Genomic DNA, 26,857 nt, shown 5'->3' on the forward strand with positions numbered 1-26,857 from the left:
AACAAGGGAAGCTAGAGGGGAGGCAGTTTCAGTCTGTGTATTTAACCTGCAGGTCAGCATATGACTTTTTCTGCTTACAAGAGACAAAATGAACCAGAGAGTAAAAATAGAAACCAAACTGATTGTTTCAAAAGGAGAAAAACATGTGAGATGAAGTAATCGGGTGTAAAGTTGGTGTTGGGGAGGAGACAGAGTAGGTAGATTTATACCTGAGACAACACTGAGGCCTGGAGTGCTGGGTCTTGAGCTGACCTCTCTGACTTCTGTATCATCTGAGGTACTGCCAACACCGGAGCAGCTCTCCAGCTCCTGCAGACGCTCCTCCTGCTTCAGGTCGGGGGCTTCTGCAAAAAAGCAAAAAATAAATGAACATAGAATTTCTCTCTTCAGGAAAAAGTCGTCTTTCCTCACGTGTAGTGCCGATAAAGTACCGTTTAAAACCAACGGTACTCATGGCTGTTACCAACAGATGCTGGTCATCATGTCACTCCACCCCCTCCTCTGTTACGGTTAGTGGGAAATCAAGCGCGCACATATGCATGAAATCAAACAAAGCATACATTATCATGTCTTATACCTGCCAAACGAAACCATAAAGCTAGTTCGGCCAATTCTTTGGCTACCCAACGGAGCTGTTGGGGCGGACCCAGAGGCTCCATACTAACAGCAGTACTCATTTGCATGCTCGTTAGTAATAATGTGGTGGTGAAGTGCTCTTCAGAGTGTAGTTTTCTGCTGTCTAACCATGAAACAAGCGCTCCACTCGAAGCAAGCCTCCGATCGTGCTATTACAGAGCAGAACAGGAGCAGCAAACGGAACAAAAAGCAATCAAGACACTCATGCATGTCATTTCTACACTGCACATATTGAGATGGTGTACTACTTCAATTAACATAAGGCCCAGGCTTTTCAAAGCAACACTTAACACTGTCAATAAAGCACTCCGCTGATTTTCACAAAGCACAGGTAAGCACACAATCTCTAATTAATAAAAGCGTTAGACAGTATCTTCATTTTCAAAGAAACAGACAAAAGAAAATATAATCTATAATTTAGAAGATTGTGTTTACACTGACATGGTGACACAACTGATGCCCAGAGTGATAACTGTCATAACAAAAAAAATTATATATGCACACCAGTCTCTGAGCAGTGCAATGTTACATCTAGCCAGAAAAAGAACTGACACCACGTAAACTGACGGAGGACAGCTGCTGTCCTTGTGCTTCCCTCCCCACTGCTCCACCACAGGTGCAAACACACCTGGTGGTCCCTCTAAGGAAACCCTGAGCTGCCTTTTACTGGCACACGCAGATCTGCCCTGAAAGACAGGCAAGTGCACACAAATATGATGACAGATGCATGCACACATTTTTGGTATGGAATGCAGTGCATCCACACCTGGTGTCCCAACCCCCCACTACATTGAACAAACAAAATATGCATGCATTACACACACACAGACACACACGCACGTCCACACGTTTAAGCCTGTCGTGGAGATGAAGTGCGAGAATCAAGACAATAACCACAACAACAAACAAAAAAACTGTCAAAAGGAGTCTACAACAGCAGGATAAGCTTAGCACCACACCTGAGTCGCTGGGCAGGACCTCCACACTCCAGGCCTCGCTTGTGGTCTCCGAGATCGTGGAGCCATAGGGGTCGAGCAGCACTGAGCCCGAGCCAGGAAGACACAGCAGGCTGCCGAGCATGTTCTCCGCAGCTGCCCCTGACAACAGAAAGAGACAGAGACAAAGAGTTAACCTCCTTCCCCAGCATGAAACTGCTTTTTTGTTTGTCTGAAAAAGTGTTGGACCCGCAAAAAGTCACCTCTGTTGTCGCAAAGTCATCTTGAGGGCACCTTTTGGTTCCTTTATCAAGTCTCTATTTATTGTTAAGGCACTAGTGTTGATTCATTTTCTGTAATTAGTAGTAATAAATTATTCAGATATTAGGTATGAGGAATGTGTGAACTTGAGAATGCCACTACAGAAAGTATACCTTCTTTGACACCTTGATTTTATTTTATTTTTTATAACATTAAATTTAACTATTTAGTCTGTAAAAGGATCACATCTGTGATTTTAAGGTGATATTTTCCTAGCAAATCCACACTTGAGAAGCAGGAATCTACACAAAGAATCCGCATTGTTGTTTGATGAATGGCATAAAAGATTGACTGATTATCAGAATGATTAAAATAATTTATTTTTAATCAATTAATCACCTAATTATTTCACTATACCTATTGCACTCATTTTATGGCTTATATCTAAATTAAAAATGAAATGGTCCATCAGTTGTATGCCTTTGTTTCTGACTTCTAAACAACATTGTGAAATGGCCTGAGATAAGCAAAACTAACAAAATAAAGCCTAAGTGACTACAGAGACGGTGAGCTTTACATACAGAGACACAGAGAGAGTTGGAGGTCACATGCATTTCATGCTGGGACCCACAGGCACATATACCACTGTGCCAAAGGTCAGAGGTTAATGGTAATATCTCACCCTGCCCTGGCCTCCGGGGCCATGACTTTGAGCTTTTGATTAAGCCTAGCATTACTCACAACCAAATTACCGCTTCGCCCATGCTCCCACTAAGTCCTCAGCACAGTATCCCTCCATCTCCATTTGGGAAGCGGCAGCTTAACAAGGCGGAAGAATGCGGAGGAGTGGGAGAAGAGCTAGCAGGTGTGAGTGGGAGTCAGTGGCCAAGGCTCAAGACCAAGAAGTCGACCTGTGGTAGCCGCGCCCCCTGGTACGTCATGCTTCCACTTCATGGCACACGCGCGCCATGAGCACAGGGCATGCCAGCGCCCGGGCAACAGTGTGCACTGATGTTGGCGGGGGCAGGGCTCTCATTGGCGGTGGGAGAGTTCTATCCCGCTGTCCGTGTTTACAGTCTTCAAGGTAGGGGCGCAGAGTACTTGTCTTTCAGGTGGATGATTAAATAAGTGGCACAACAAGAAGTGAAACAATTAGAATTTCTGCCTCATTATCATGGTAATCTTATCAGTGGGATAATGAGGTATTAATGGATATTTAATGTGCATCTCATAACCCAATCCCTTGGAGAAAACACATAAGGAAATCGCTGTAAATTCACTTAATGATGGAAAAGTCCCCCAACGCCATATTCCGAAGAATGAAAAATGGTGGATGCAAATGAGAAGGAACCAAGGTCAATAAGACTGCAGGGACTGAGTGAATGTCAGAGAGAGAGAGAGGGATAGAGAGAGAGAGTGAGTAGGAGAGAGATGGGCAGGGGGGCGGGTTGGGAAGAAAAACACTGAGGCAGAGCAGACAGGAAGATGGGGGTCTGAATAACATGAGGACTCAAATATTGTGTCTGTAGCTGGTTTCACATTAAATGACTGCTCAAGTCATCACAGACAAGCCTGTTTTCTTTACTTCTAACTTCTACAATCTATTAAATATCTTTATCTTCACTCTATTATATTTATGAATGTACTTACAGTATTCACTGCTATCACTGTGATAATGCAAGGTATCCTCTTTTGAATTTTTTTTACATTTTTTTATGAAATGATATCCTAACTTGTTTTGTCTCTAGCTTTCACATTCCCATTCTATATTTTCATATAATGCAACCACTACACTGGTAATGTTCTATCTATGGGGAAATAATTCATTGCTTATTCATATAAATCCTGCAGTCATTGAAAGTGGCCATTTTTGCTTCATTTTTGCTGCGGATTTGTAATTTAAATTCAAATTAATGTTACAAATATGATGAAGGTTATGTTTTCTAAAATGACAAAATCTTTAAAACTCGGATGCAATACTCAAACTAAGCATTGTTAAGATGTGGTAGTGTAACATGGCATTAGAGCTGCACGGTAATAAATAATCAATTCATTCATCAATAGAAAATTAACCAGTAATTATTTTGCTAACTGATTAAATGTTTTAAGGTCATTTGTTTATGACAAAATGCTGAAATGATCTGCTTCCAGCTCAAATGTGAACCATTTCTGCTTTAGTTCTTGTGTAACAGTAAACCCATCTTTTCTTAAATCAAATTCCAGCATTTTAAAGCTTTTCTAGCACCTTTGTGGTCATTTATATCAGATGTTATTGTGCTATAGACAACCACAAATTGTGTTTAGTGAGAGCATTCGAAAGAAAGGAGATAAATTAAAAAGGAAAACACAACAAAGTTTCAAAATGTGTACTGACCCAGGGATTTACTAAAATGCAATTACAATTTTAAGCAGTTTCAAGCACTTTATTCAAAATCCAAGCACTTTTCAAACCTTGAAAATTATATTATATTATATTAATTATATTATAATTCTCATTTTCAAGGATTTCCAGCACCTATACAAACCCTGTAAACTGAATATCTTTGGGCTGTGAACCTTGGTCAGAGGAAACAATATTTTAAAATCGACTTTTTTTCTTCCTGACACTTTATAGAACAAAAGATTATTCGATTAATCATGAAAATAATCTGCAAATTATTCAATAATCAAAATAGTTGTTAGCTGTTTCCCTACATGACACTGTATTTGCAAAACCATAACATTATATTGTTAACACTGCCCTGGATTATTACTTTCAGCCCAATACGGAAATGAAGATTGTAATGATTTGCAGCATTTAAAATAAGTGTAATTAACCGTATTTTTGAAATTGTAGAAAACTACTCAGAGAAAACACCTAACAATGGTCATACACATATTTTATTTTGTATTTATCTGGTGACTTTCTTTGCATGCCCTGAGCTGAAAACCTGCCCTTTGCTGCTATTTCACCCAAGTACCACAAGGTGATGACATTTTCCTAAATCTACTGATTCAACAGTCACGGAAGGTCTTCAAGAGCAGAGCATTCACCTCTCATCATAAAATATTACACTGTCAGTTTAGGCCATTCAATTAATTTACTGATGCAGAGAGTAAAAGGATTCATCACCCATGTCTCACCTGCTATTTCCTGCAGACGGTCTTCATCCATGTTGGGATCAAAATCGCTGCCGAGCACATCAGTACTCCAAGTTTCACTGACAGTCTCAGAGATGTCCCGATCATCTGTCAGGCCCATCATGTCTCTGATCTCAAATTTGCGCAGTTTATCATCCAGGTTGTCCTGAGTGGTGGCTGAAGGAGACAAACAGTATGTCAGAGTGGGCCACGTCATTATGAGCATCTAATATATTTGTTTATAAAAATGCTAAAAAAATAAATAAAAATGTATCTATACCTTCAACATTCACAAAAACAAACATGTATGTACCCTGTTCATGCTCCAAAAGCTGTAGAGCCTCCACCCCGTTGCTCCCTGATGGCCCAGCTCCCAGCTCAGAAACTGATTCTCCCTCCAGGTCCAGAGATGACACAGAGTTAGAACGATTAGATGGACCTGAGCAAAAACATAAAGAATAAAAATGTACACAAGGTCGCACTGCTGGCCAGTAATTATATCAGGATTGTTTTTGTCACTCAAAACATCCAATCAACTGTGTCTGTGACAGACCATATACAAGCAGTTAACATTGTTTACTTTTTCACCTTGCTTATATTATTCTGATATTTAAAAAATACCCTGTAGTAATTAGTTATTTGTTAGTTTTTTGCTTCATGTGTATTCAGATAGCAGACTGACCCTCTGAGATGCCCTCCAAGTTGTCACTGCAGAGGGAGAAGCGCAGAGTTTTGTCTGGTTTACCATGCAGCTTAGTGTCATCAGCATGGCCGTCCCCTGGGGCCCCATCAGCCATCTGCAGGTTCAAAACCTGCAAGTGCAAGAGACAGTGGAGAGTATTGAGCACAAACAAGTGCGTGCATGAAAAACAAAAGTCCCTTATGTTTGGTTGCAAACTTCTTTTGACTTTGGTCATTCTTAACAGAGGCGTTACATCATATAAAACAGTCAAGGGGGCAGTTAAATGTGGATTAGGGAGTGAGTCTTACAGGGTATAAAATGGTTTCTTACCATTTGAACATTATTGCAAGCACAGATAAAGCCCTACAAAAGGCGTGACACCCACTCCCAAAGAATTCAAACTCCCCTTCACTTGACAGGAAAAAATATGACATTGAATTTATTAGATCATCATCTCTCCTGCAAATGAGTACATTAATTCAAGTCACATTACCTCATTCTCTGACATCATCCCAGGGACATTCTGAGGACCAAATCCTAGTGAAATCACCAGCACCTCCTCTGGCATCAGCTCCTGCAGGGACTCTTGGGAGCTGGCCTCTGCCTCCCCCTCCTGGGCTATGTTGGTACGGCTGCGGCTACGAGCAGCTGCTGGTTGTTGGGTTGGATGGAAGGGAATTAGTAGAGAAGCATTGTTAATTTCAGATTGTTGGACACTAAACAGCATTTTTCACTTGTGCCTTAACCCTCATTTTTTTATTAGAATTAGGCAATACATTATGGAATCAATGTGTCACTTTTTAAAGGACATTTTTTAAGCCAACAAACTGTATTTGTGAAAATAAACAGCTCTATCTTAAAGCCAGCAAACCAAGACTCATCTCGTATGTCATACCAATGTGTTGTCTGTAACTGCAACTTAATGACTGCGATGTTTGTATTCAATTTTAATTTAATTTCAGGTCAAATTGGATTTATCAATTTGACCAAGAAAATGTTTTTAATAGTCTCCCTTTTTTGTCTCCATGTAGCTACACTTACACACTGGTGTGACATTTATGATGAGTGTATCTCTGCCTCAAGTTTTTTAAATGTTAGACAGTAGTTAGTTAACAATGCAATGGCCAAGCCTTAAAGCATAAAAATGTTTTTTTAAATCTGAAAATGTTATTCCTGTTCAACTGTGAACAGTTTGCTGCAAACAAATAAACACACACACACAACAGCGTATAGACAGCTTTGATTATGATGTCACTTTATGCACCAATTCCTCACTTGAAAATGGAAGAGACTACATATTTGTCACAGTATTTAAACAATGTGATTCTGCCAACACTAGTACACTAGTATAAAGAATTCATAACACTGTGCATGAAAACTTGTAACATGATTTAAATTCTCCCAACCCAAAATAAATTCCGTATGAGCTACACTGGACTACGTTAATCTGTGCATGTTGCAATACCAACTGATATGCTTTCATAATCTTTCTGGGATTAAAATGGCCAGCCTGACATAGTGAAGCACTTAAATATCACATGACTCACTGAACTCGACTACTCGAAAAAACAGGCCTGATGTATTTCATCCCTGTTGGACTGGTTTGATTCTTTAGCTTCATCCACTGGAGATGGTTAAAAAAACTTACAAAGAACAGCTGATTACAGGCACTATACTCATTCACTGAGGTTCTTCAATATTGTCAGTGTATTTAGTTTGTCTCTCTCTCTCACTCTCTCTCTAATAGAGATACTTGATGCTCTATGTGCTATCAAGAACACAACTGCTATTCCAGTACCTGGAAATGAATAGCCATACTCCGCTGAATGAGGAAGCAAAAAGGGAAAATCGAAATGAGTGGGGGAAAAACATCTTAGCCTTTAACAAATGAGCCAAAGCACTGTGCAACGCAAAAAGCATAGTATGGTGAAAGCACAAGGAGGAGAGCACTAGCGCTAGGTATCAGTGGCGAGGCTGGGGAGGTTACTGTGCCGCTCAGGAGCATGGGCTGGATGCTGGATGAGCAGCTGGGTGAAACAATAGCAAAACGGCTAACTTCTCTCCAACTCTAACAACGACTGACAGGCTACCCACCAAAAGGGGTTACTAATGGAATATGAGCAGACAAAGCGGTGGTTGTGGGGTCCCAGGATGTTATAGCTGCTAAGTGTTGTCCTGGTCATTCATTGGCAGCACAGGAGGAAAAGGAGAAGCACAAGGTAGGGAGTTGGAGAAAAAATACAGAGTACATCTCAAAATTCAAAAGTATTTCAAGTATCAAAGTCAAGACTGTAGTATAAAATGTCATATTTCAGAGAAGCAAGCACAAGTGGTTCATTCCTAATTAAGAGGGGAGTCGCTGCAGCATCATTTGTCTTGAAAATGCTAATGAAGGTAGTCTATGCATCTTTTCCATCCATTCCAATTAAAATGAGTTCATTTATATTTGGTAATTTAATTGGTTGTCATTTCTGTAATTGAGCCTCAATCCAGGCCGTGCTAATTATCTTTATAACAAGCTGAGAATAAGCTCATTAGCTTCCTATAAAACACAGGCCTTTCACTAGCCATCACCGCTCAACTCAACTTGTTTATTTTGCTTCTCATTAGACAAAATATTAGAGTTTCATCTTATAGTTTTTGTTTCGAATTGCGATACTCCTATGAAGCAAAATGGCCTTCAGATCTTCACATCAACAAATTACACGAGGTTGCATCATATTGGGCGCATCGATAAGCGAGTGACAGGAAGAAGAAGATTAGAGGTACCTATGGGGAGCCTGTTCTTCTTGTTGGCGGGAGTGGTGGCTGGGGAGAGCTGGGGGGTGTTGGAAGGGGTGAGCTCCAGGCTGTTGCTCTTCACAGTTCGAGACTGGGGCACATTGGCCAGCAGGGTCTCCAGAGCCATGTGGTCCTCCTCCCGAAGGTGGTCACCCGCCGTCACGCTTCGCACAAAGTCCACCTACACATGAAGAAGTAGAAGATTGTTGTTGTCTGAATCACAATCAATCAGTCTTTGAAAGTCTACAGTTATTCTAAGGAAGGGCGTGAGATGTTTGTGACAAGTCTGCACATGTCAAGCTTGCACAGTATGTGAATCTAAACGGTAGCTTGTTTAAATGATGGAATTCGACACACAACCACAAGTGAGGTCGAAAATCCCAAAAAAGATCTCAGCTTTCATATACGAGTAAACCAAAAGGCTCTTGATCCACCTTATTTCCTGACATGATACACTACTACACACACACACACACACACTGACGTCACACTAATATCATGAGCTAAGTTAATGCATAAGCCTTTCCCTCTTGCCACATTTCTGTTGTGTTTGCAACCGATTCATCAGTAATTCAGACATGGATTATCTATTTTTACCTCTGTGGGTTGCCTCAACAAGTCACTTTCAAGAATAATGCTTGTCACACGCCTACTAAAGCTTTTGTATACTGCTGTTGTGACTCACTTGTGCCATTTCCTGTAAATTGTGATTGAACTGCTATTAAACTCATTGAAAACACTGAAAAATGATTTAAAGTGAGAATAGGTTAGGTCTCACTATACATGGCCACATATTCCAAACACAGAAAGACTGCAAAGTCTTGTACATAAACTCTGTATCTGAAAGTTCTTACAAAGGTTTCAAGGTAATATGCACATTTATGCTCCAAAATCTTATCAGATCACCTAGTCTGTAGGGAGCACGTGTGATGCAGGCTTGTTCATTTTACTATCTGTTGTTCCAGGCTGGCAGGACATAATTTGGCTGTCAGATGCAAAATAATTTACCAGCGCCAACAGCTGATGATGCGTAATATAGACCGCAGTCCTGCTCAGGCCTTCTAGAAGATTCATTGAGGACATTGGTGGGGTCTCGACTGCTCTTCCACCAATCACCACGTCCAGAAAGGCAGCTACACAACTCTGGAGAAACAGAAAAGAGACGTTGTATGAAGAGTTGTACAAGGAATAAACTTAGGGTGCAGTTACACGCAGCATAGTAGCAATGTGCATACCTTATCAAATTTAGACAAGCAGCTTTTCCGCCTTGGGTCTGCATCATCGTCAGCCATGGCCAACTGCTGCAAAAGCTGCCCCACCTGTACAACAAACCATTATCCAATATCAATCCATAGCAGAATGAGTCCTTCATGTATATATGTAGCAGATTACTTCCTGTGCTGCTGACCTGCATTAGATTGAAGCGGGCCACTTCATTGATGGGGGCATCTGAGATGATACCATACTGCTCCGGGTTGACTATAGCTGGGCAGATGAAGCAGGTCAGCAGTAGGTCTGTGCACATGGTGCGCACCTCACCCACTTCAAGACGCTCCACACAGGACAATGTCTTGTACATTTGGGACACAATCCAGCGCAGGCTGTGGGGAAAGCAGTAGGTGTTCTGCTTCAAGTAACCAATAAACTTATTGACCAGAGCTACCAGCTTGGCTTCATTGGCCTCCACCGCTGCCTGCACCCGTTGTTTGTAGCCCTCAGAGCCCTTTTCTCCAAAGCGCTCCTGCTGGGCCGGAGTGAGACGCTCTGTCACCTTGGCTGGGTCCGTCTCCAGGTGGTCTTCATCTTCCACCAGCAGCTGCATAATGGGTTCGTGGAGGGTGGCAGTGAGGAAGAGTTTGGCTGAGTACAGGCCCTCAGAGAAGAGCTTGAAAAGGATGCTGAAGGCACAGGTTCCCCTTCTCAACAGACGGCGAGGGTTGTCATTCTCCTTCAGCTCAAACTCTACCAGGTACCGCAACACCTGGAAGATACACAAGAAGAGATGAGATGACAACATTTCATCTCACTGAGGAGCTAAATTGTTTTTCTAATGTGTAACACTAGAGGGAGGTAGGACCTCACCTGTAGCAAGTAGCTCTCATCCTCCTGCATGATGCAGTTGCCATAAAGTGAGGTGAAGACTGTATAGATGACCCCCTGGGTGTGCTCCTGGTTCAGCCTCTCTCCTGCCACCAGGCATGACGCCACCAGTCTGGGGTTCTCTCTCAACCGGGCCACGAACTCACCGTAGATTGTCTCCTGGAAACCCAGAGTCTTGTAGCCATCAACAAACTGTGTGTCTTCCAGCATTTTGGCATGTTGGCAGCACTCAGCTGGAGAGGCTTCCGCACTGTAGATTTTAAAAAAGCCATGTTCTGATTGACATATATCCACTTTTACAAAATCAAGTACATGCATTAGATCAAATATTCATGATTAAAAGGTTGCTCTGGCTTTGTAGTTTCCCTTTCAGAACAACTGATCTGAACTGCCGTGGCCAAGTATGTGCAAGAAATCCAAAAAGAATCAAACTTGAATTTATATTTGTGTCGTTATCTTGATGTTTAAATATTTTACTTTCTTGACAACAAATATCACTTGCTTTTTGTTGATATAAGCACCACAAGAAACAACAAACCATAGGAATGTATAACACGAAATATTAAGTTTCATACTACCTCTAAAGCCACAAACTGTTGTCACTAATATTACATTTCAATCTAGATACAAATTAAACAAACATGTTAATTACATGTTAATTAATGAGCTACAGAGTTGCTGGCATTCATATTATTAGACTTTGGAGAGAGCCAAGCTGGCCATTCTCACCTGCTCCTACCCTGAATAGTAAGATAACCAGGTCCTGGCTACAGCTGTGTAACACACAGGCATCCATCTTCTCACCTCACTCTTGGAAAGAAAGCAAGCAAGTTTATTTCCTGAAAGGTTAAACTATTCCTAGATCTGACCTGGTGAGGATGAGACGATCAAGGTTGATCCTCTGCTGCTTGGCGATCCAGGCGGCCCGATAGAGCCTCTCAGCTGTCTTCAGCACATCGCTGTTGAGCCTCTGGATCAGCTGCTTCTCCGACGCCACGTACAGCCGCTCCTGCTTCAGGTGGTGGGCCAGAGTGTGGATGTCTGGCTTCACCATCTTCACCAGCTCTCACAGGCAGAGGGGTAAATAACTAAGGAACAAAAAAGAGACAAGAAGAGTCAGTCAAGGCTGGAATACAGAACATAATTGTGCAATTGGGGTGAATATGAGGAACAGAGACTGAACAAAACCTCATATTAACTTTCATCAAATATTAAATAAACATCAGTGGGGGGGGGGGGCAGGAATAAACACTACAATGCGAAATACAGTAAAGGTACATGTATGATCAAAGATATACATATGAAATACTATTAAAAGGATTTTTCTGTGACATAGTGACATTCAATTAAAGTTAGTCTAAACATACATTTGTAGATTTTTGGTGCTTATACATTTATTTTCCTCACTGCGGTGAAAGGGCAGGCCATCCCAGCAGTTGGATGGTAAACTGAACGTTGCTGTTTGACATGAGTATCCCGACTATACATTTATCATAGACAAATGTGACAAATGATCAGAGACTAGAAAAGATTTTGTATTTGTTCAATGAATAGTAATGCTGGTAATGACACTGGGCTCCTTCATACCTATATAATTTGTTCTGGACTTTCAGACTTTTTAGTTTGAACTGAACCAAAATGACTGGCTTGAAACCTCCACCGGATCACAGTTCAGACCAAACAGCCAGGCCTCGGTCCAACAAAAACAGGTGGGCTCGGTCCGCATTAAACCGAACCGCAGTTGGGTTTGTTTCTGTGATCCTTCTGTGCAAACTTTTCTTTTGGATGGCTCTGACTTTTAGATCAATTACAGGAAGCTCTCAGAACCAGAAATAGAAAAAAATGAGCTGCAGAAGTACATTTTTGGTTCATATTTACAGAGAGGATTAGAAAGAGGATATGAGAGGACAGGAGAGCTATGCCACCTGAGGATAAAGAAACTGTAGTATATACAGCCTAGTATAATAATATAATATAGTGACTATGATTCATTTTTCTCCGTTGATTCAAACAATGATAGAAGGCAACACGCCAACGTCAGACACACGCCCTTCTACAAACCAATCAACGTCAAGTACTGAGAGACACGGCTCATGTAGGTGATGACGACAAGACTTCATGCATGTCATGTCAAGTTCGACAGTGTGCTCACATGACTGAAATGTGAAACCAAAAATAACTGGATGTTATGTAATAAAAACATAAACCTCGGTTCTGACTTTCAGGTGTCACATCAGGCAGGCTCTCACTCAGAGGGATGTTAACATCAGCGGTTTCCAAGGATGCAAGAGAGGCAGATTCACATTTGTTTTGACAACAGAGCCACACAGACGCTCTTAAGCCCAAATTGTCATCAATTTCTGATCGAAGCAGATTGCGATGTTAAACACTCCCTGTCTGTTTAATAGTCACTGTTCTGGTTTTGAAGCCAGCTGTGCCAGAGGGGAACACCAATTTTACATCCAAGTTATGCATTATGGATAGGACCATTTAGCTGGGTCAGAGTTGATGATGACATCATCTCGGCTTGGGCCTTGAGACTACAAATTTATATTAAAAGCCATTTCCTGAGATGAAACAACAAGTAATCATTTAATCAATTAGTCGATTGTCTTCAGCAAATGTTGGTCAGACAAATCAAGACATCTGAAGAAAAAGCCTTTGCCTCTGAGAAACTGTGATGAAGATTTGAACTATTATCTGACATATATGGACTAAACAATGAATCAAGGAAGTATTAAACAGGTTAATCCATAGTTAAAATTATTGGTATTACTTCTATTACAAATTGGGGGCATGGAGTTTGAAAAGAGGGTCTGATTAAAAAGAGCTATTGGTGCATTAAGGGAAGTGCAGCATCCAGCAATTCTGGCTATTTAACCTGAGCAGAGACTAAAAGTCTGAATATTTGAGCCTCTGCTCCTTTTTGTGATTGCAGAGTCCCCAAACTTTATGGAAGTGAATAATGAAATTGCTGAAGTTCCTGTTTAAGCATCAAAACACTGAGCTGGGATGCTTTTTCTGTAAGCACTTTCATCAAAAGGGAGAAAACTGCGGTTTTCAGTATGTCTCTGTTGCACTGGCACAGGGCTTTCGACTGTGCAGTATATCTAGTACCTTGCAGAAACCCCAATGAACCAACTACTGCAGAGTAAAAAACAAAACTTTCAATTTCCTTGTTTTTTTGCAAATCTTTCCTTTTCGTTTTCAATATTTAGGTAATGCTGCATTTTAAAGTAAAAGAAGCAGAAAGTGGTTCCCTTTTCTGTAAATGTCTGAACACTAACGCACACATGATGTGAGCGTCATGCAAGGGAAGTGATCATTTGCATTTACAGGGCTCTAAAGTGCGACCAATTTGGTCGCACATGCGACCTAATTTCTCAATGGTGCGACTAAAAAAAATCTGAGGTCGCACTGGTGCGACCAGCTGTTCGGGAAAAAAAATCTCTGCGACTCTGAAAGTCTCCCTGTGGTTCAACCTTCAACAACAGACACACATCAGGCCAGAGATAGTGAAGGGTGGGACCCCCCTCTGATTGGCCGTGGTCCAGATATTCCTGCGTGTGCTGCAGTCAGACAGAGAGAGTGGGTGTAGAGTGCATGTAGCCACGGATGACAAGATGCAGTGTTACCCCCTGTACATTCAACAGCGGCGCACCGCTGCAAAAATGACTGTGCTTGAAGTATCGTGACGTGCAGGGCTTGAATTTCAGCGTGGGATTGCAGGTGTTGCCCACAATTTAATTGATTCCCGCAAATCCAACACTTATAATGCGGGAAATTCCTGTACACATTTACAGCGATGTATATTAATGTTCAACCAACGTCTGCAGTGGTGCTTACTGAACGACGACTGGCCAGAACCGCTATGTCCGCCTGTCTGACTTCGACCCTGAACACACCTGTAGCTCTCTCTGTACCTCTCGCTAGCATAACACAGACAAGCTAACAGTGATATTAAGTTTAAGGAAACAAACACAGACCGCTGGTTGAAACATAACATCATCTGAGGCAGAACCTGCTCAGAAAAAAACAGCGGAGCCCGAAAAACTAATGCAAACAGCGCCACGTGATGTCAACATTTACAACGTTAATCCTCAAACAGGTAACTGTGACGTTACTATAGTAACACGTTTCAGGCTAACCGGCTCAGAGTATATGAACGGCTCCAACCCAGAACTGTGTTTGTGTGACTATGAATGCAGCGTGTGTGAAGACTGACCTGCGCAACAAACTGCAAGGGGAGCATTTAGCTACCTGTATGCGTGTCAGCATAAACGCTGACACGCCCCCCCCTTCTCGCAGTTCAACTATCAGCGAGCCACGGAGCTTTTCTTTGAACACCCAAGAAAAATCAAGTGCTCAAACGTGAACCTGCAAAACTGCGGTGTTGAATGCGATATGGTCGAAAATTTGGGTGCACCTAACTTTTGTGCTGGTGCACCTAAGAAAAAAAGTTAGGCGCACCAGTGCAACCAGTGAAAAAAGTTAGTTTAGAGCCCTGATTTAGTGTGCTTCACATACTGGCTGGATGACAAAGGCAAAAGCATGCTTTTTCAGCTACATCGCAGAATATGCAAATCACTCTCTCCTTTTCCAGACAGACACAGCCAAGACATACAAACCAAGCTGAGTGCATGAAATTTGAATAATTTCTTGGTGAATCCTTTGCACAAAAGCGTCTTTGTGGCTGGTTGCTAACATAGCAAACACAGATTTAACTGCAGAATTAGGGCCCTGGGAGGAGAATGAGACCAGACTGGTGAAAACTGCCACAGAGCGGGAATGACTGCAAGGCAGCGTCTATGCTCGCAAGGTAATAGACAACCACAACGTTAGAGTTGATATGCCTGACAAATCAAATTGGTTATGCAGATTTAAACACATAATGATAGGCTGTACAAAGAGTCCCCTCTGCAAGCCAAGAATAAACAGTGATTACTGATTTCAAATTACTGTGATAAGATTGTTTCATACATTTTAAAAAACAGGTCAAGTTTAAAGACCCAGAAACATTTTGTGTTAATTTATGGTTCAGAGAGAAAACATATATTTATTTTTTCAGAAATTCTTAATAAAACACAGCTGCTCTTTATCATGTGAAAAACATGATGACTGCCTGAAAGCATGGCTGTAATCAAGTGACAACATTTTTTTATAGCAATCTCAATAAACTACGCGAGTTAAAATATCATTTCTGAATAACAGTTTTGAAACTTCAATATGGGATTGCAATAACATTTATGTCGATAACAATGATAAACTTTAGACATTTTATTACTAAATATAGACAGATGTAACAGCCTATCAGACAGCAGAAATAAACATGACAACATCCAGTCAGTCTGCAGTTTTCGTCCAAGTACACACACATTTACTACCACGACCGCCATGACTTCGCTAGTGCTATCATAGCAGGGCTACTACCGTCCTGAGTGAATGTGACATCTAGGAGTAACGTTAGCTGAAAAAAAGCTTCTCAAACTCATGGACATGTTTCCCTAGTAAACACATCCTGTCTGCAACTGTGGGAAAAACACACTCCACTGTTATAAACAGGCTGCTTTGACTTTGAATGAACAAGTTAGCTGCTAAGCTACATTAAGCTTGAAGCCAGTAAACAGAGTAGCAACAAAAGGCTAGTTATCCACTAGCACCAGTGTTGTTTCATAAAGAAAACTAACAGAAAATAACAGTCAGTAAGATAAATGAAAAGGTTATAGCAGAATATAGATACAGAAAAGATAATAATAATAATAATAATAATAGTAATGACTGCATTGTTTACATTATGATATGTAAACATAACTAAAATATATTCTCAACCAAATCGGTTAAATGTTTACATTATGTTATTCTATTTTTTATGTTAATTACCTAAAAAAAAACTCTGCTTTCTTCAGGGTTCAGTCATTATCAAGATACCCTTCAAATGCCAACATTATCAAATTATATATATCATGATCAATATCAATATTGATCAACGTGGACAAATGATTGTTATCATATTTTTGCCATATCGTCCAGCCCTATTGCGTAGTACACTCATGGTGCACTTCCACGTGTGCTCTCGTGTTCTTGAATAAGCACATTCCTCACATACTTGGACGGAAGTGAAAAAGCAACTCGGCTATTAAGGGGCTAGCAGGGAGGTTAACTGCCATTTGTCATGGCCTCCTGTGCCCGCCAACTCCAATACCATCAGCTGCATAAAACTACCTGGTGAGTCACTCATGGAGAGCACTGAGGAACTCTAAAGCAGAAGAGAAACCAAACAGCAAAGGGGTGTGAAGGAAGGCATTATCTGCTGCCTCCTGAGTTGTGTGAGTATGATGGTGGTTGTGGCAGAACCGTCATGAATATGGTTAATGTGGGAGACAAAGAAGCTCGACAACAGAAGCCAAACATTTGTGTAAGAACCTTAATTATAACAGCAAGGTAGGATAAGAGACAAGAGGCAAACTATAGACAAAACAGAACATTTTAAAACGCCGGGGGAAGTCCAACCACTTCAGTTATCTGGTGAAACAGATTTAATATTGCCAAAACATTTTTTCTGACATCGAACGCACAAAACAACACAATTTTATACCAAAATGTAAGTTAACATCAGAGTATTAGAGTAAAGGTGTTTGAAACACAGCCCACTCCTCCTACTGCATGGTCTCACAACCACAAACATACCAATGGAACAAAGTGCTTTTTATAGATATTCAAAGGATTTCACTCTCTACAAAAGGTATTCATGGTTGCGAGACAACATCCTCTTCACACTTCCCTTTCAGATAATTTCTTACACTGCTCAGCAAGCAGTAGAGTACAGTACATGAGATTTATGTGTGACTTCTCCCACCTCCAGCAGGATAAGTCACTAGTGGTGGGACTGAACCGCAAAGCTTTCAGAGTACTGACCAGTATTTTTCCATAGCATCACTTACCCAAATCTGTCAACTACTGAATAACACCGAGAGATTGATTAGATTTTTAACGTGGCTTCTTTTGGGAAAAGGTGAGATTTATCAGGGGATGAAATGAGTGACCCTCTGGCCACACGCCCCCCCTTCTCTAACTTTAAATCCATCACTGCCCCATGAGAATGTTTGGCAATGCGCGAGACACAAAAAGCTGTCGCAGCGGGGCAAAAAAAAAAGAAGGAGAAAAAAAAAAAAACACAATGAGCACATAAGCTGTGTCCCAATTCAGGGGCTTGAGCTTCTTAAGTCCATGTTTCTACACCAAAGACAGTGTGAAGGGCACACAAGTCTTATTTCTACATTGAGCCGAGAACATGAATGTTTATGTTGAAATTCTGGCATCGACTCCACTGTTTGTTATTGTTACCAGCTCGGATATGTAGTTAATCACAGGGTATAAAATGAAAGTAAGGGGCACTTTTTTTATCAGTTATTTGTTATATAAATATATGTTGAAGTTACATAACAACTCATACTGTGAACTCAGGTATCATGGAACATATCTCAGTAGACTACAGGTACTGACAGTACAAGTTCAACCTAGTCTTCCGGCCCTCTATTGTGGACCAGAACGTGGTCCCTAACCCAACGAGTGTGTGAGATGACCTGAAGAAGTGTGAAAACACTGCATTCTGAGTGCATATTACGAAGAAATACAAATAATTGATCAAAAACAAAACCCTTAAATTACAAGGACAGAGTACAAATACACAAAGAGACACATATGGCACAAGCTCCAACATTTTATAACCTCTTTATTTCTCACCGACTTTCTCTCTCAGTGACTGCCCACTTTAAGAAATGATGCAGAGTTTAGTACCAAGCATCGCTGTTACAGTAAACACCACTGAATGAAAGCAGATAGACGGTGGTATTGCAAAGTACGAAAAACATTAACGTTGACATTTGTATCATTCGAAATGGCCTCATGAGAAAACACAGGCCTACAGCATGAGCCCAGGAATTAATAAAATCCAGTTACGAAGCAAAAACCCGTCTGTTCCTTTGATCAGCTTTGAACTTAAAAGTCATTCCACTCTCAAACCATAAACTAGACTGGCTCCATTTCCTGGCAACATGATTATTACTACACAGGAAGAAAGTCCTGTTGATTGAACCTCGATCTGAGCTAATGACCACAATATGATACATTAAAATGACTGGCTGGAGCTAACTGATGCATTGAAGCTATAATGTAAAGGGATGCTTTGCTGTGTAATGTTGCAGCATCATCATTAAATTACAAGTTATGAAATGATCATTTTCATTATTTATCATATGGGATACAAGTTCAATAAGCTTTACAAGCCTTAGTACATTTAGTCTGTCAAGCAATAATTTATTATGATATGAAACATATATAATAATAATAATACACTGAATGTGTACCACACTTGAAACTCAAAGAGCCACAGCATTCACAACATAAATAAAATGAAGCTAAATGAACCCCACATTTCACAAATGTACCAATAACCAGCAACAGTTCAGCATTTTCACCTAATAAAAAGATTGAATGTAGTCTATCATTTTCTATCATCGTTCACTAGCTGATACAGCACTGTTAAACAACACGGGAAGATGATTAGTTTTAACGTGATGTTGTGAAGAGTTAATATTATCCAGTAATTAAATGACAGCATCACAAGCCTTGCAGATGTATGTTAATCGTTCTTGTTATTCGACTAAAAACTTCAGTCATGCCTTTCACGGCCTCGGCGGGCAGCTGTACACACATTTGACACAAAAACTGAAACATTTTGACGAGCTGTTAAAGTTCACTTGCATGTTTTCAGTGTCCTTGATACAAATGTATTGATGTATTAGCCAATCGTTATTTACCGACAGCCAACACATCCAGCTGGATTAGGTTTGGTTCATGTCAGCTACCGCTCGGTTGGGGGGAAACCTGGCCAAAAATTACAACCAGACGAGTTGAGAATGATATCAAATAATCCATATAACTAACGTCAGGTCAGCTAAAGGCTGTGAAGGAAATTGACAGAAGAAAAAGACACCCACACATTCGGTACCAGTCAAGAAAGGACTTGTGTTCGCACTGATTTGAAAGGAGGACCAGAGATAGCAAATTGGTCAACTGGACAACCAAGCAGTAGCCTGCTAACCAAGTTAAAGTCTGCTAACCTTAGCTAGTCAAGCACGGCAAGCTAACGACAAGCTAGTTGGCTACGTTAGCTTAGCTTTAGGTTGCAAGCTCCTGTTAGATAAAATATGATCCTCAAGATACGCTAACGTAAATTCAGCGACTTACCGGACGTGATTAGCTCACACTAGTTGTTCACAGTGGCTCTAAACACGGCTGATCATTAGATTTCTCGAGTCAGAGGGATTGTTTGTTGGCGATTAGCCGTCTCTCTCTGGTTCTGCAGGGGCGAACAGTGCTGTCATTTGCTGTCATCACGAGGAGACCTGCGCAGTCCGCATGCGCAAAGGCTTTGTTAAAGGAAGAATCCACAGTATTGCAGACACAGGTCTTTATGTTATTACTGTAATATACACATTTGGTGCAATTTCAAACAAATGTCTTTCTGATTCACATGCTATAGACCGCAACTTACTGAATATCACCTAAAACAATTTCTATATGAATCCACAGAGTCACAAATTGTCTGTTGGCCACTCAGTTCATATTTTTAGGCCAATTGTTGTCTCTGTTTCTAAAGTAGAATAATAAATATGAATATGTTATGTTATTTTTGTCTTAATGATCATGTTGCAGTGTTGTTTTTGTCCTGTTCCTCAAATTCTCAAGCAAATTGTCATTATCATTATTGTGTTATAACAATTGGATGTACAAATACTACTTATATAAATGAGAGAATGTACAATTGAGAGATGAGATCAATAATATTATTGGTGCACCCTGGTGGCCTAGGAGTTAAGAAACAGACCATCAATATAAGCTTTCATACAAAAAAAATAAGATTCTGTATTACTTCAATGCTGAAGAGGAATTTGTGATATGAGTATCACTTTCAGGAAATGAAATGCTGTTGGTATGATTACAGGCACGTGTATTTCAGCTTGGATGTAGTGAGTTATGGGTAGTTTAGCTAGAATTACATCCAATGGGTAAACAAGCTAACAAGCAAGATTCATTCATCTATTTATATATGTATCTGAACTGTGCTGAGGGCTCTCCAGGAAGCAAGGGAAAGGCAAGGGCCACTTTAAGCAGTGCCAGGATATTCCAGGATACTGAGAAAAAAGAGATTCAACCTTTTATACCATCCCACCATGACTTTGCAATTACTGTTCACTGTAAAAGAAAAGAAAAAAAGTAGCCCAGCTTCAGAGGCTCTAAAATAGCTCAAAAGAATGTCATGATCACCGAAGACTACAGGATGTTGTATGCTGTACATATTGTAAAGACCCCTGAGGGAAATTTGTGATTTGTGATAGTGGGATCTATAAATAAAAATGGCTTGACTTGAAGGCTGCTCCAAACCCTATTTATTGTGCCTCCCATTATTGTTCCCCAGCCTCAATAGACTGCCCAGCATGTTTTTTTTTGTATACCCTTTCTCGCCAACTGTAAGAAGGCATCAGTCATCACAATTTGTTGAAAGTTTCTTCAAAAATAAATTCAACCTGAATTTATTTTGAATTATCAGGTATTCTTATCTACACACTGCTGGATTTAGCGGTTGCAGAGTGCCCATATGAGACCATTACAGGAAAAGATTAAGTCTGTTTAAAGTGGCAATAATAGTGTATCAAATATCAATCAAATATCAATGTGTAATGTGAGTCTTTGGGAAATGCTGCAACCCTGGGTACAATGCACAAAATAGGTGGAAGTAATATCTCCTTTGTTCCACTAGGTGGTGGTCTAACAACATAGAAAAAAGCCACTCCAGGAAACTCTGCAAACCATATAATATATTCAAATGTATAGAAGCATATAATATGATTTATAATCTATTTATGGCAAAACAGGTCATGTCATGCCACTCTCTATCTCTCCTACATGTGTTTCTCTATAGTGTCAGCTCTCAAATAAAGGCAAAATGCCCAAAAAAAATAAAGAGCATATTTAGTCATGTAAATGTATTTGATTATTTAGTTACTGGTCAAAGTCAATTTTGCAGATAATTACAAGCTTGAGTCATAACCATGTGGACCGGCCCTCATTCTTCCATATAGTTTATATTTGCTTAACATTAAATATCTGAACCAATAAAATAACCTTAAACAGGTATAATATGTTATCTAGCTGCACTTACAAAATTCCCATATTTACACTTTAACACTCATTCTTGCATTTAGTCTGTAAGGGTTTCAGTATCTTGAAATAAGAGTCATTATATTGAGATGAGGAAGATCAAGAAATCACATTGCAAAGATTTGTACATTGCCATTTGTTATAATAGTTGTGAATTTTATTGAAGCATTTTTATTAGTGTTTTAGCTTTCATGGAAATGGTTGATTTGTCTCATAATTCTTGATGGAATATTCCTGCATGTATTTCAAAAACTTAAATTTAAAACATCCCAGCTCAAGAGCAAAGGGGACTGGAAGTCTTCAATTCTCACCAAAAAATATAGTTATCAATCAGTATATAAAAACTGTTTATGAGTACTTAAGCATAAGCAGTATAGGAGAAAAATGCAAAGCCAGGAGGTCACTTGTTAAATTCCATTTATTATATATTTATGTATAGGTTATAAACATCACAAAATAGAAAGTTGAGGAAGGTCTTGCACAAAGATATATAATCAAGTAAAAGAGCAACCTTAGATTAGTCAACAGTGGCAATGGAAGCAGGCATATCATATCTGTGTTCAGTGCTGCAGCTATGTTAGGAACATTCTTATTTTATAATTTATATTTTAGTGCAAACAAAGTCTTTGCAGCTTTTGGCTTCAAGCAATTATTCAATATTATTAATAAAATAGGATTTAACAATATAGATGTTAAGGTTGCTCTTTTATTGCATATTGTTTAAGAACATACTGTAGCATTAGTTTGTATGTTTCAAATGATCTAATATTCAATATATACCTCTTACATAAGCATCAAATGGTATCTCATTAACATAATAAATTTAATTATAAGCAATATCAATATTAAAATACCTGAATTTAAATAACATGCTTTGAGCAAAATAATTGTTCATTTACAATGGTAGTTCAACCCAGGTCAAGACCTGTTAAGCCTTTAGAAATAGCTAAATGTATACATTGCTTTGTGTCAAATGCATTGTTTTTTTCAACTGAAGGCCACTTTCAAACAAAGCAATGTACACGAGAATGACATCAAGTCTTATCACGAGATGAAATAAGTTCCAACAAAATTCTTAATGAAGTGGGAAAACAAAATATGTGGTTTGATTCTACCTTTTGTCCATCAAACAATAATTAATATGGCAATAATTTACCAAAAAAATACCCACACAACTACAGTATACTTAGGAAATAATACTTAAGTACTAATAAATAGTTGTAATACTACAACCACTGTAACAAGGTATAATAAAACAATTTGATATAATATTTGTTGGAGAAAACAATTGTGGGTGACTGTTACAATATGAGACCTTACTGTGCCTATAATGTGGAGGCAATGAGATGTGTACTTCATAAATATTGTGTGCTTCATACATCATCTGCAGAAACTGCACAGATCATACATGTTCACATCTTAAACACCTGGATAATTGGGTTTGTGCCTAGTCTACATGCAGGCTATTAACTCTTCTGAGTGCAACAGTATCAAACAAGCCAAAAACAACATAGGGCAACTTTTCAAACTGTGTATATAATGTGTGTGTGTGTGTGTGTGTGTGTGTGTGTGTGTGTGTGTGTGTGTGTGTGTGTGTGTGTGTGTGTGTGTGTGTCTGTGTGTGTGTGTGTGTGTGTGTGTGTGTGCGTGTGCGTGTGTGTGTGTGTGTGTTTGTGTCTGTGTCCTTGTGACAACAGAAAGAAATAAGAGAAAGAGACAGAAGGAGAGATTGGCCACAGATATACACACACATTTCTATATCAATTCTCAATTTGCTAAATCCCACCATGTATTTACAGTATGTACATTAGTGTAACTGACATCATTATTACTATTTAGTGCTTTTCTATATAATATCATCCAAGAGATGTGGGGTGCCCACCCAATCCAGTGTCCGTGGCTCAGATGCAGCCATGATCATGCACATAAACTGCTTCCCTGTTCTCTTATCTATTGGATAAATCGTAGTTGGAGTAAATCTTTTGTTGCTCTCCACAAACTCACACAGCTGATTATAGATTTTGGGGTACTCGTGACGCAGAAAGACTCCCCTGATCCTGAGCTCACGCTGGATATTGACAAAGCACACCTCTCTGGCTTTTCTTCCTTCCTCCCCCTCCTTGTCAATGTCTGGTGTGCCTGGAGGTGGAGTGAGGATGAGAGTTTCCATTTCACTATCCCTCTTGAGTACCTTTTTGTCAGGGCTTGAAGAAGCTAAGGACACCTTTGCATATTTTCGAACTGTTGGTGTTTGGAACCTCGGTGAAGGTCGGTTAGGTACTAGTTCACCAACAGCTATGGATACATTCAGAAGGAAACATTCATTGGGGTCGTACTCATTACCTGCATGCTGCAGTTCCTTGCAATATTCACCTAGGTTGTCCTTGAAGCCATCCAGCTCTCTGAGAGATAAGTATGTGGGAGACATGAGGAGACTCTCTAGCCCAACTTGCAGGAAGTTGTCAGCTGTCTCTGGATTAGCAAAACCCAGAAAGAGAACGCCTCTCCCTCTGGAGAGGTAGCCAGCTTTAGCAACACGAGAAAAGGCTTTATGTATCTCTGAATTCTCTCTGCAGAACTTGAGTGTGTGTCGACAAACACTGCTCACACGGCCATACAGACAGGTCTCTTTATGGATCTCCCAGTCATCCCTGCGACAGTTCCGTGAGCAATAAAAGGTGTAGCAACTGTGGCACGATTTGAAGTACAAGCAAGCATTGAACATATTCTCAGTCCGATTGCACTTCTTGTTAGCACAGACCATGGTGTCATCTTCATCTGTGCTGTGGTCTGGAGAACATTCTTCTGCACTCCTTTGTAAAGCATCAAACCCACTATCAGGGTCTTTGATTGTGTCAGGGCTGGATTTAGAGGATGGGAGCTGAGTGTTCAGACTTCCTAAGTTTTCAAGTCCGGAAGATCCTCTGCTTTTTTCATCGTCCTCACTAATCAGATGTTTCAGCTGGTCCAAAAGGTCCTCACTTGACCTTCTTCTAGTTGGTGGTTTGTAATCAACAACCAAGTCAGCTAATAGTTCATCCAGTTGCTCCAGACTCTGCTGGAGGGAGAAGTTGTTGTGTTTCCTGTCTTTGGTTATGTCTGCTGTGTTGGATGTTGGTTTCTGATGCATTACTCTCGGAGATGGTGTCTTTTCAATGTCCGGTGTATCCCAGCTGACAGAGTGCACATCACGCCGTTTGCTGTTGCCTGCACATATGTCATTGTCTGTTATGGTGATCTCCGGAGTTACAAACCACTGCCCGCTCTTGGTATTCCTCCATGGATTGCTTGAGCCCCTCTCCAACGAGTTTTCGGAAAGTGACAGGGCAGCATAGCGCCTTGGTGAACTTGAAAGGTTAAGGATAACAGGTTGAGATGTAATATCAGCAGGTGTTCCATGCCTTGCTTGGTAAAACAGGTTTTCATAGCTTCGTCCACGAGGAACTGATTGCTCTCTGTCATGCCGTGGATATAAAATATTGTCCCAAGACTTGGAGTGGTTTTTGACCTCTGCTCCTAGTCTTGTCTCCATGCAGCTGTTAGTAAACCACGGGGGTATACCAGGGTCTTGCCTTACTCTTGGTGGTGTGTGCTGAGAGGACTGGTTAGAATAACCAGATATACTTGAGCGATACCAGTCATCTGAAAAAGCCTGGGACATTCGAGGGCGTCGACGGCCTTCTGTGTGATATGGCCTTGATGGAAAGTACTGCTCCTCAGGAGAGTTGAATGGCTTGGAATAAAACAACCTTGAGCTACTTTGATGATATGGATTGAACCGTTGGTCCTCTCCATAGTAGGATCTGGACAGTGGAGTTTGAGAAAAGTATGACCCTGCCTCACTTGTAGAGTAAGGTCTAGTATATACAGAGTTTGCTGGCTGGTTGGGAATATGGTCTGTGTAATACGACCTGACTGGAAGGGTATGCACCCATCGAGTCCTTGGATCATACTGACTGGTCATAGTACTTCCATGACTGGTTAGACTAGACCGATCATCCTGAAAGTATGCCCTGGAATATGGATGAACTGGATACCGAACAGGGTCCTCAGTATAGAAAAATTTTGTAGGAATGTTCGGGTTTGAGTAAGCTCTTTGTTCTTGACTCAGATATGGTGCTGTTGGTGATGGCATTCTATGCATGTCTAGATGCTGGTAAGAGATGGGAGACATGCTGGTGGCGTAGTGGTATCCATGCCTAAAATCTCCACTGTAGCATTCGCTTGGAATGGGTGTTGGTGACGAGACAATCTGCCGTGGTACATACACACCTCTACTACTACTGGCCTGTGAGTATCTCTGCCAAAGATGCTCAGTCCGTGCACTGGGAGCCAGTCTGGATGTGTGCTGGAGTACAGAAGCATCTGGTTTAATATCCATACGGCACCTGACATGAGGGGTTATGGCTGGTTTATCTGGTTTATCCTCTTCAAAACAATCAGAGACATAAAGGGGAGAATGAGGCTGCAGTTTTATAGGATGGACCTCATTCAAAAAAGCCCTGTTTGAAGAATATGTCTCTCGATGCATCTCAGAAGTCCTCAAAGTATCTGACGCAGCCTGCGGTGCATCCCTTACCTTCCTGGTTCCTGGTGGAGATACTGAGATGGGCACAGGAGTGAGGGTGGACTTGATTCTTGGAGCACTTTTGGATCTCTTTCTATTTTTAGAGTCTGACCAGGTAAGATGGCTGGTTTTGTCTTGGGGGTTGTGCTGCTGGAAATGCCTGGTATTAAACAGATCAGGAGATGAAAAGCGAAGGTGCCCTGTTTGATCTAGTCCATTCCACATTAGATCTTTGTTTAATGTCTGATGCTCAGCCCTCTTGTAAGGGTACTCCATTGAGGAAGAGAAGGAGTGTGGATCGTCCAGGGACTCAATGAAGTCAAAGCTACGGCAGTGTCTTTTGTTAATGATTTCTGGTTTGTCAATCATCTTCAAGTCACATTGCTGGAAGGAGTTGAGAGAAATAGAGGGGTCAGTGATGGGATTTAGGGTAACGTCCCGATATAGAGTCGATGCCAGTATATCAGGGGGATGTGTTCGTGTCATCTTAATGGAACTTCAATCCCCCCCATTCAGTGCTCCCCATTCTTTCCTGTGGAAAGAAAGACATGC

At 40.6% G+C, this 26,857-nt stretch overlaps 2 protein-coding genes across 6 annotated transcripts in view; both read right to left on the reverse strand.

The window, feature by feature from the left end:
- The window catches only part of gapvd1 (GTPase activating protein and VPS9 domains 1), a 32,979-nt gene extending 13,080 nt beyond the window's left edge, over positions 1 to 19,899 (reverse strand). Inside the window, exons 1-14 of one of the 5 annotated variants that reach the window (XM_062417276.1) lie at positions 19,765 to 19,899; positions 11,385 to 11,603; positions 10,498 to 10,765; positions 9,824 to 10,396; positions 9,651 to 9,734; positions 9,424 to 9,558; positions 8,404 to 8,596; positions 7,729 to 7,809; positions 6,128 to 6,282; positions 5,635 to 5,764; positions 5,266 to 5,391; positions 4,956 to 5,129; positions 1,596 to 1,733; positions 210 to 344 (exon numbers count right to left, since the gene is read on the reverse strand). In XM_062417276.1, coding sequence (XP_062273260.1) covers positions 210 to 344; positions 1,596 to 1,733; positions 4,956 to 5,129; positions 5,266 to 5,391; positions 5,635 to 5,764; positions 6,128 to 6,282; positions 7,729 to 7,809; positions 8,404 to 8,596; positions 9,424 to 9,558; positions 9,651 to 9,734; positions 9,824 to 10,396; positions 10,498 to 10,765; positions 11,385 to 11,569 — 2,377 coding nt within the window. In that variant the 5' untranslated portion in view covers positions 11,570 to 11,603; positions 19,765 to 19,899. Of the gene's footprint in view, positions 1 to 209; positions 345 to 1,595; positions 1,734 to 4,955; positions 5,130 to 5,265; positions 5,392 to 5,634; positions 5,765 to 6,127; positions 6,286 to 7,728; positions 7,810 to 8,403; positions 8,597 to 9,423; positions 9,559 to 9,650; positions 9,735 to 9,823; positions 10,397 to 10,497; positions 10,766 to 11,384; positions 11,604 to 19,764 lie in introns of all 5 variants that reach the window. The other 4 variants (XM_062417277.1, XM_062417275.1, XM_062417279.1 and 1 more) reach the window with 4 other exon arrangements.
- Positions 19,900 to 23,584: 3,685 nt separating this feature from the next.
- unm_hu7912 (un-named hu7912) lies at positions 23,585 to 26,791 on the reverse strand. Its single transcript, XM_062418235.1, has one exon. The coding sequence runs from the start codon at positions 26,789 to 26,791 to the stop codon at positions 23,585 to 23,587; it is 3,207 nt and encodes a 1,068-aa protein (XP_062274219.1).
- Between the last annotated feature and the right edge of the window lie 66 nt (positions 26,792 to 26,857).

Source organism: Scomber scombrus, chromosome 4, assembly GCF_963691925.1.
Source record: "Scomber scombrus chromosome 4, fScoSco1.1, whole genome shotgun sequence".
In the NCBI taxonomy this organism is placed as follows: domain Eukaryota; kingdom Metazoa; phylum Chordata; class Actinopteri; order Scombriformes; family Scombridae; genus Scomber; species Scomber scombrus.

Coding starts and splice junctions, on each gene's coding strand:
- unm_hu7912 (XM_062418235.1), bottom strand. CDS start 26,791: ATGACACGAACACATCCCCCTGATATACTGGCATCGACTCTATATCGG.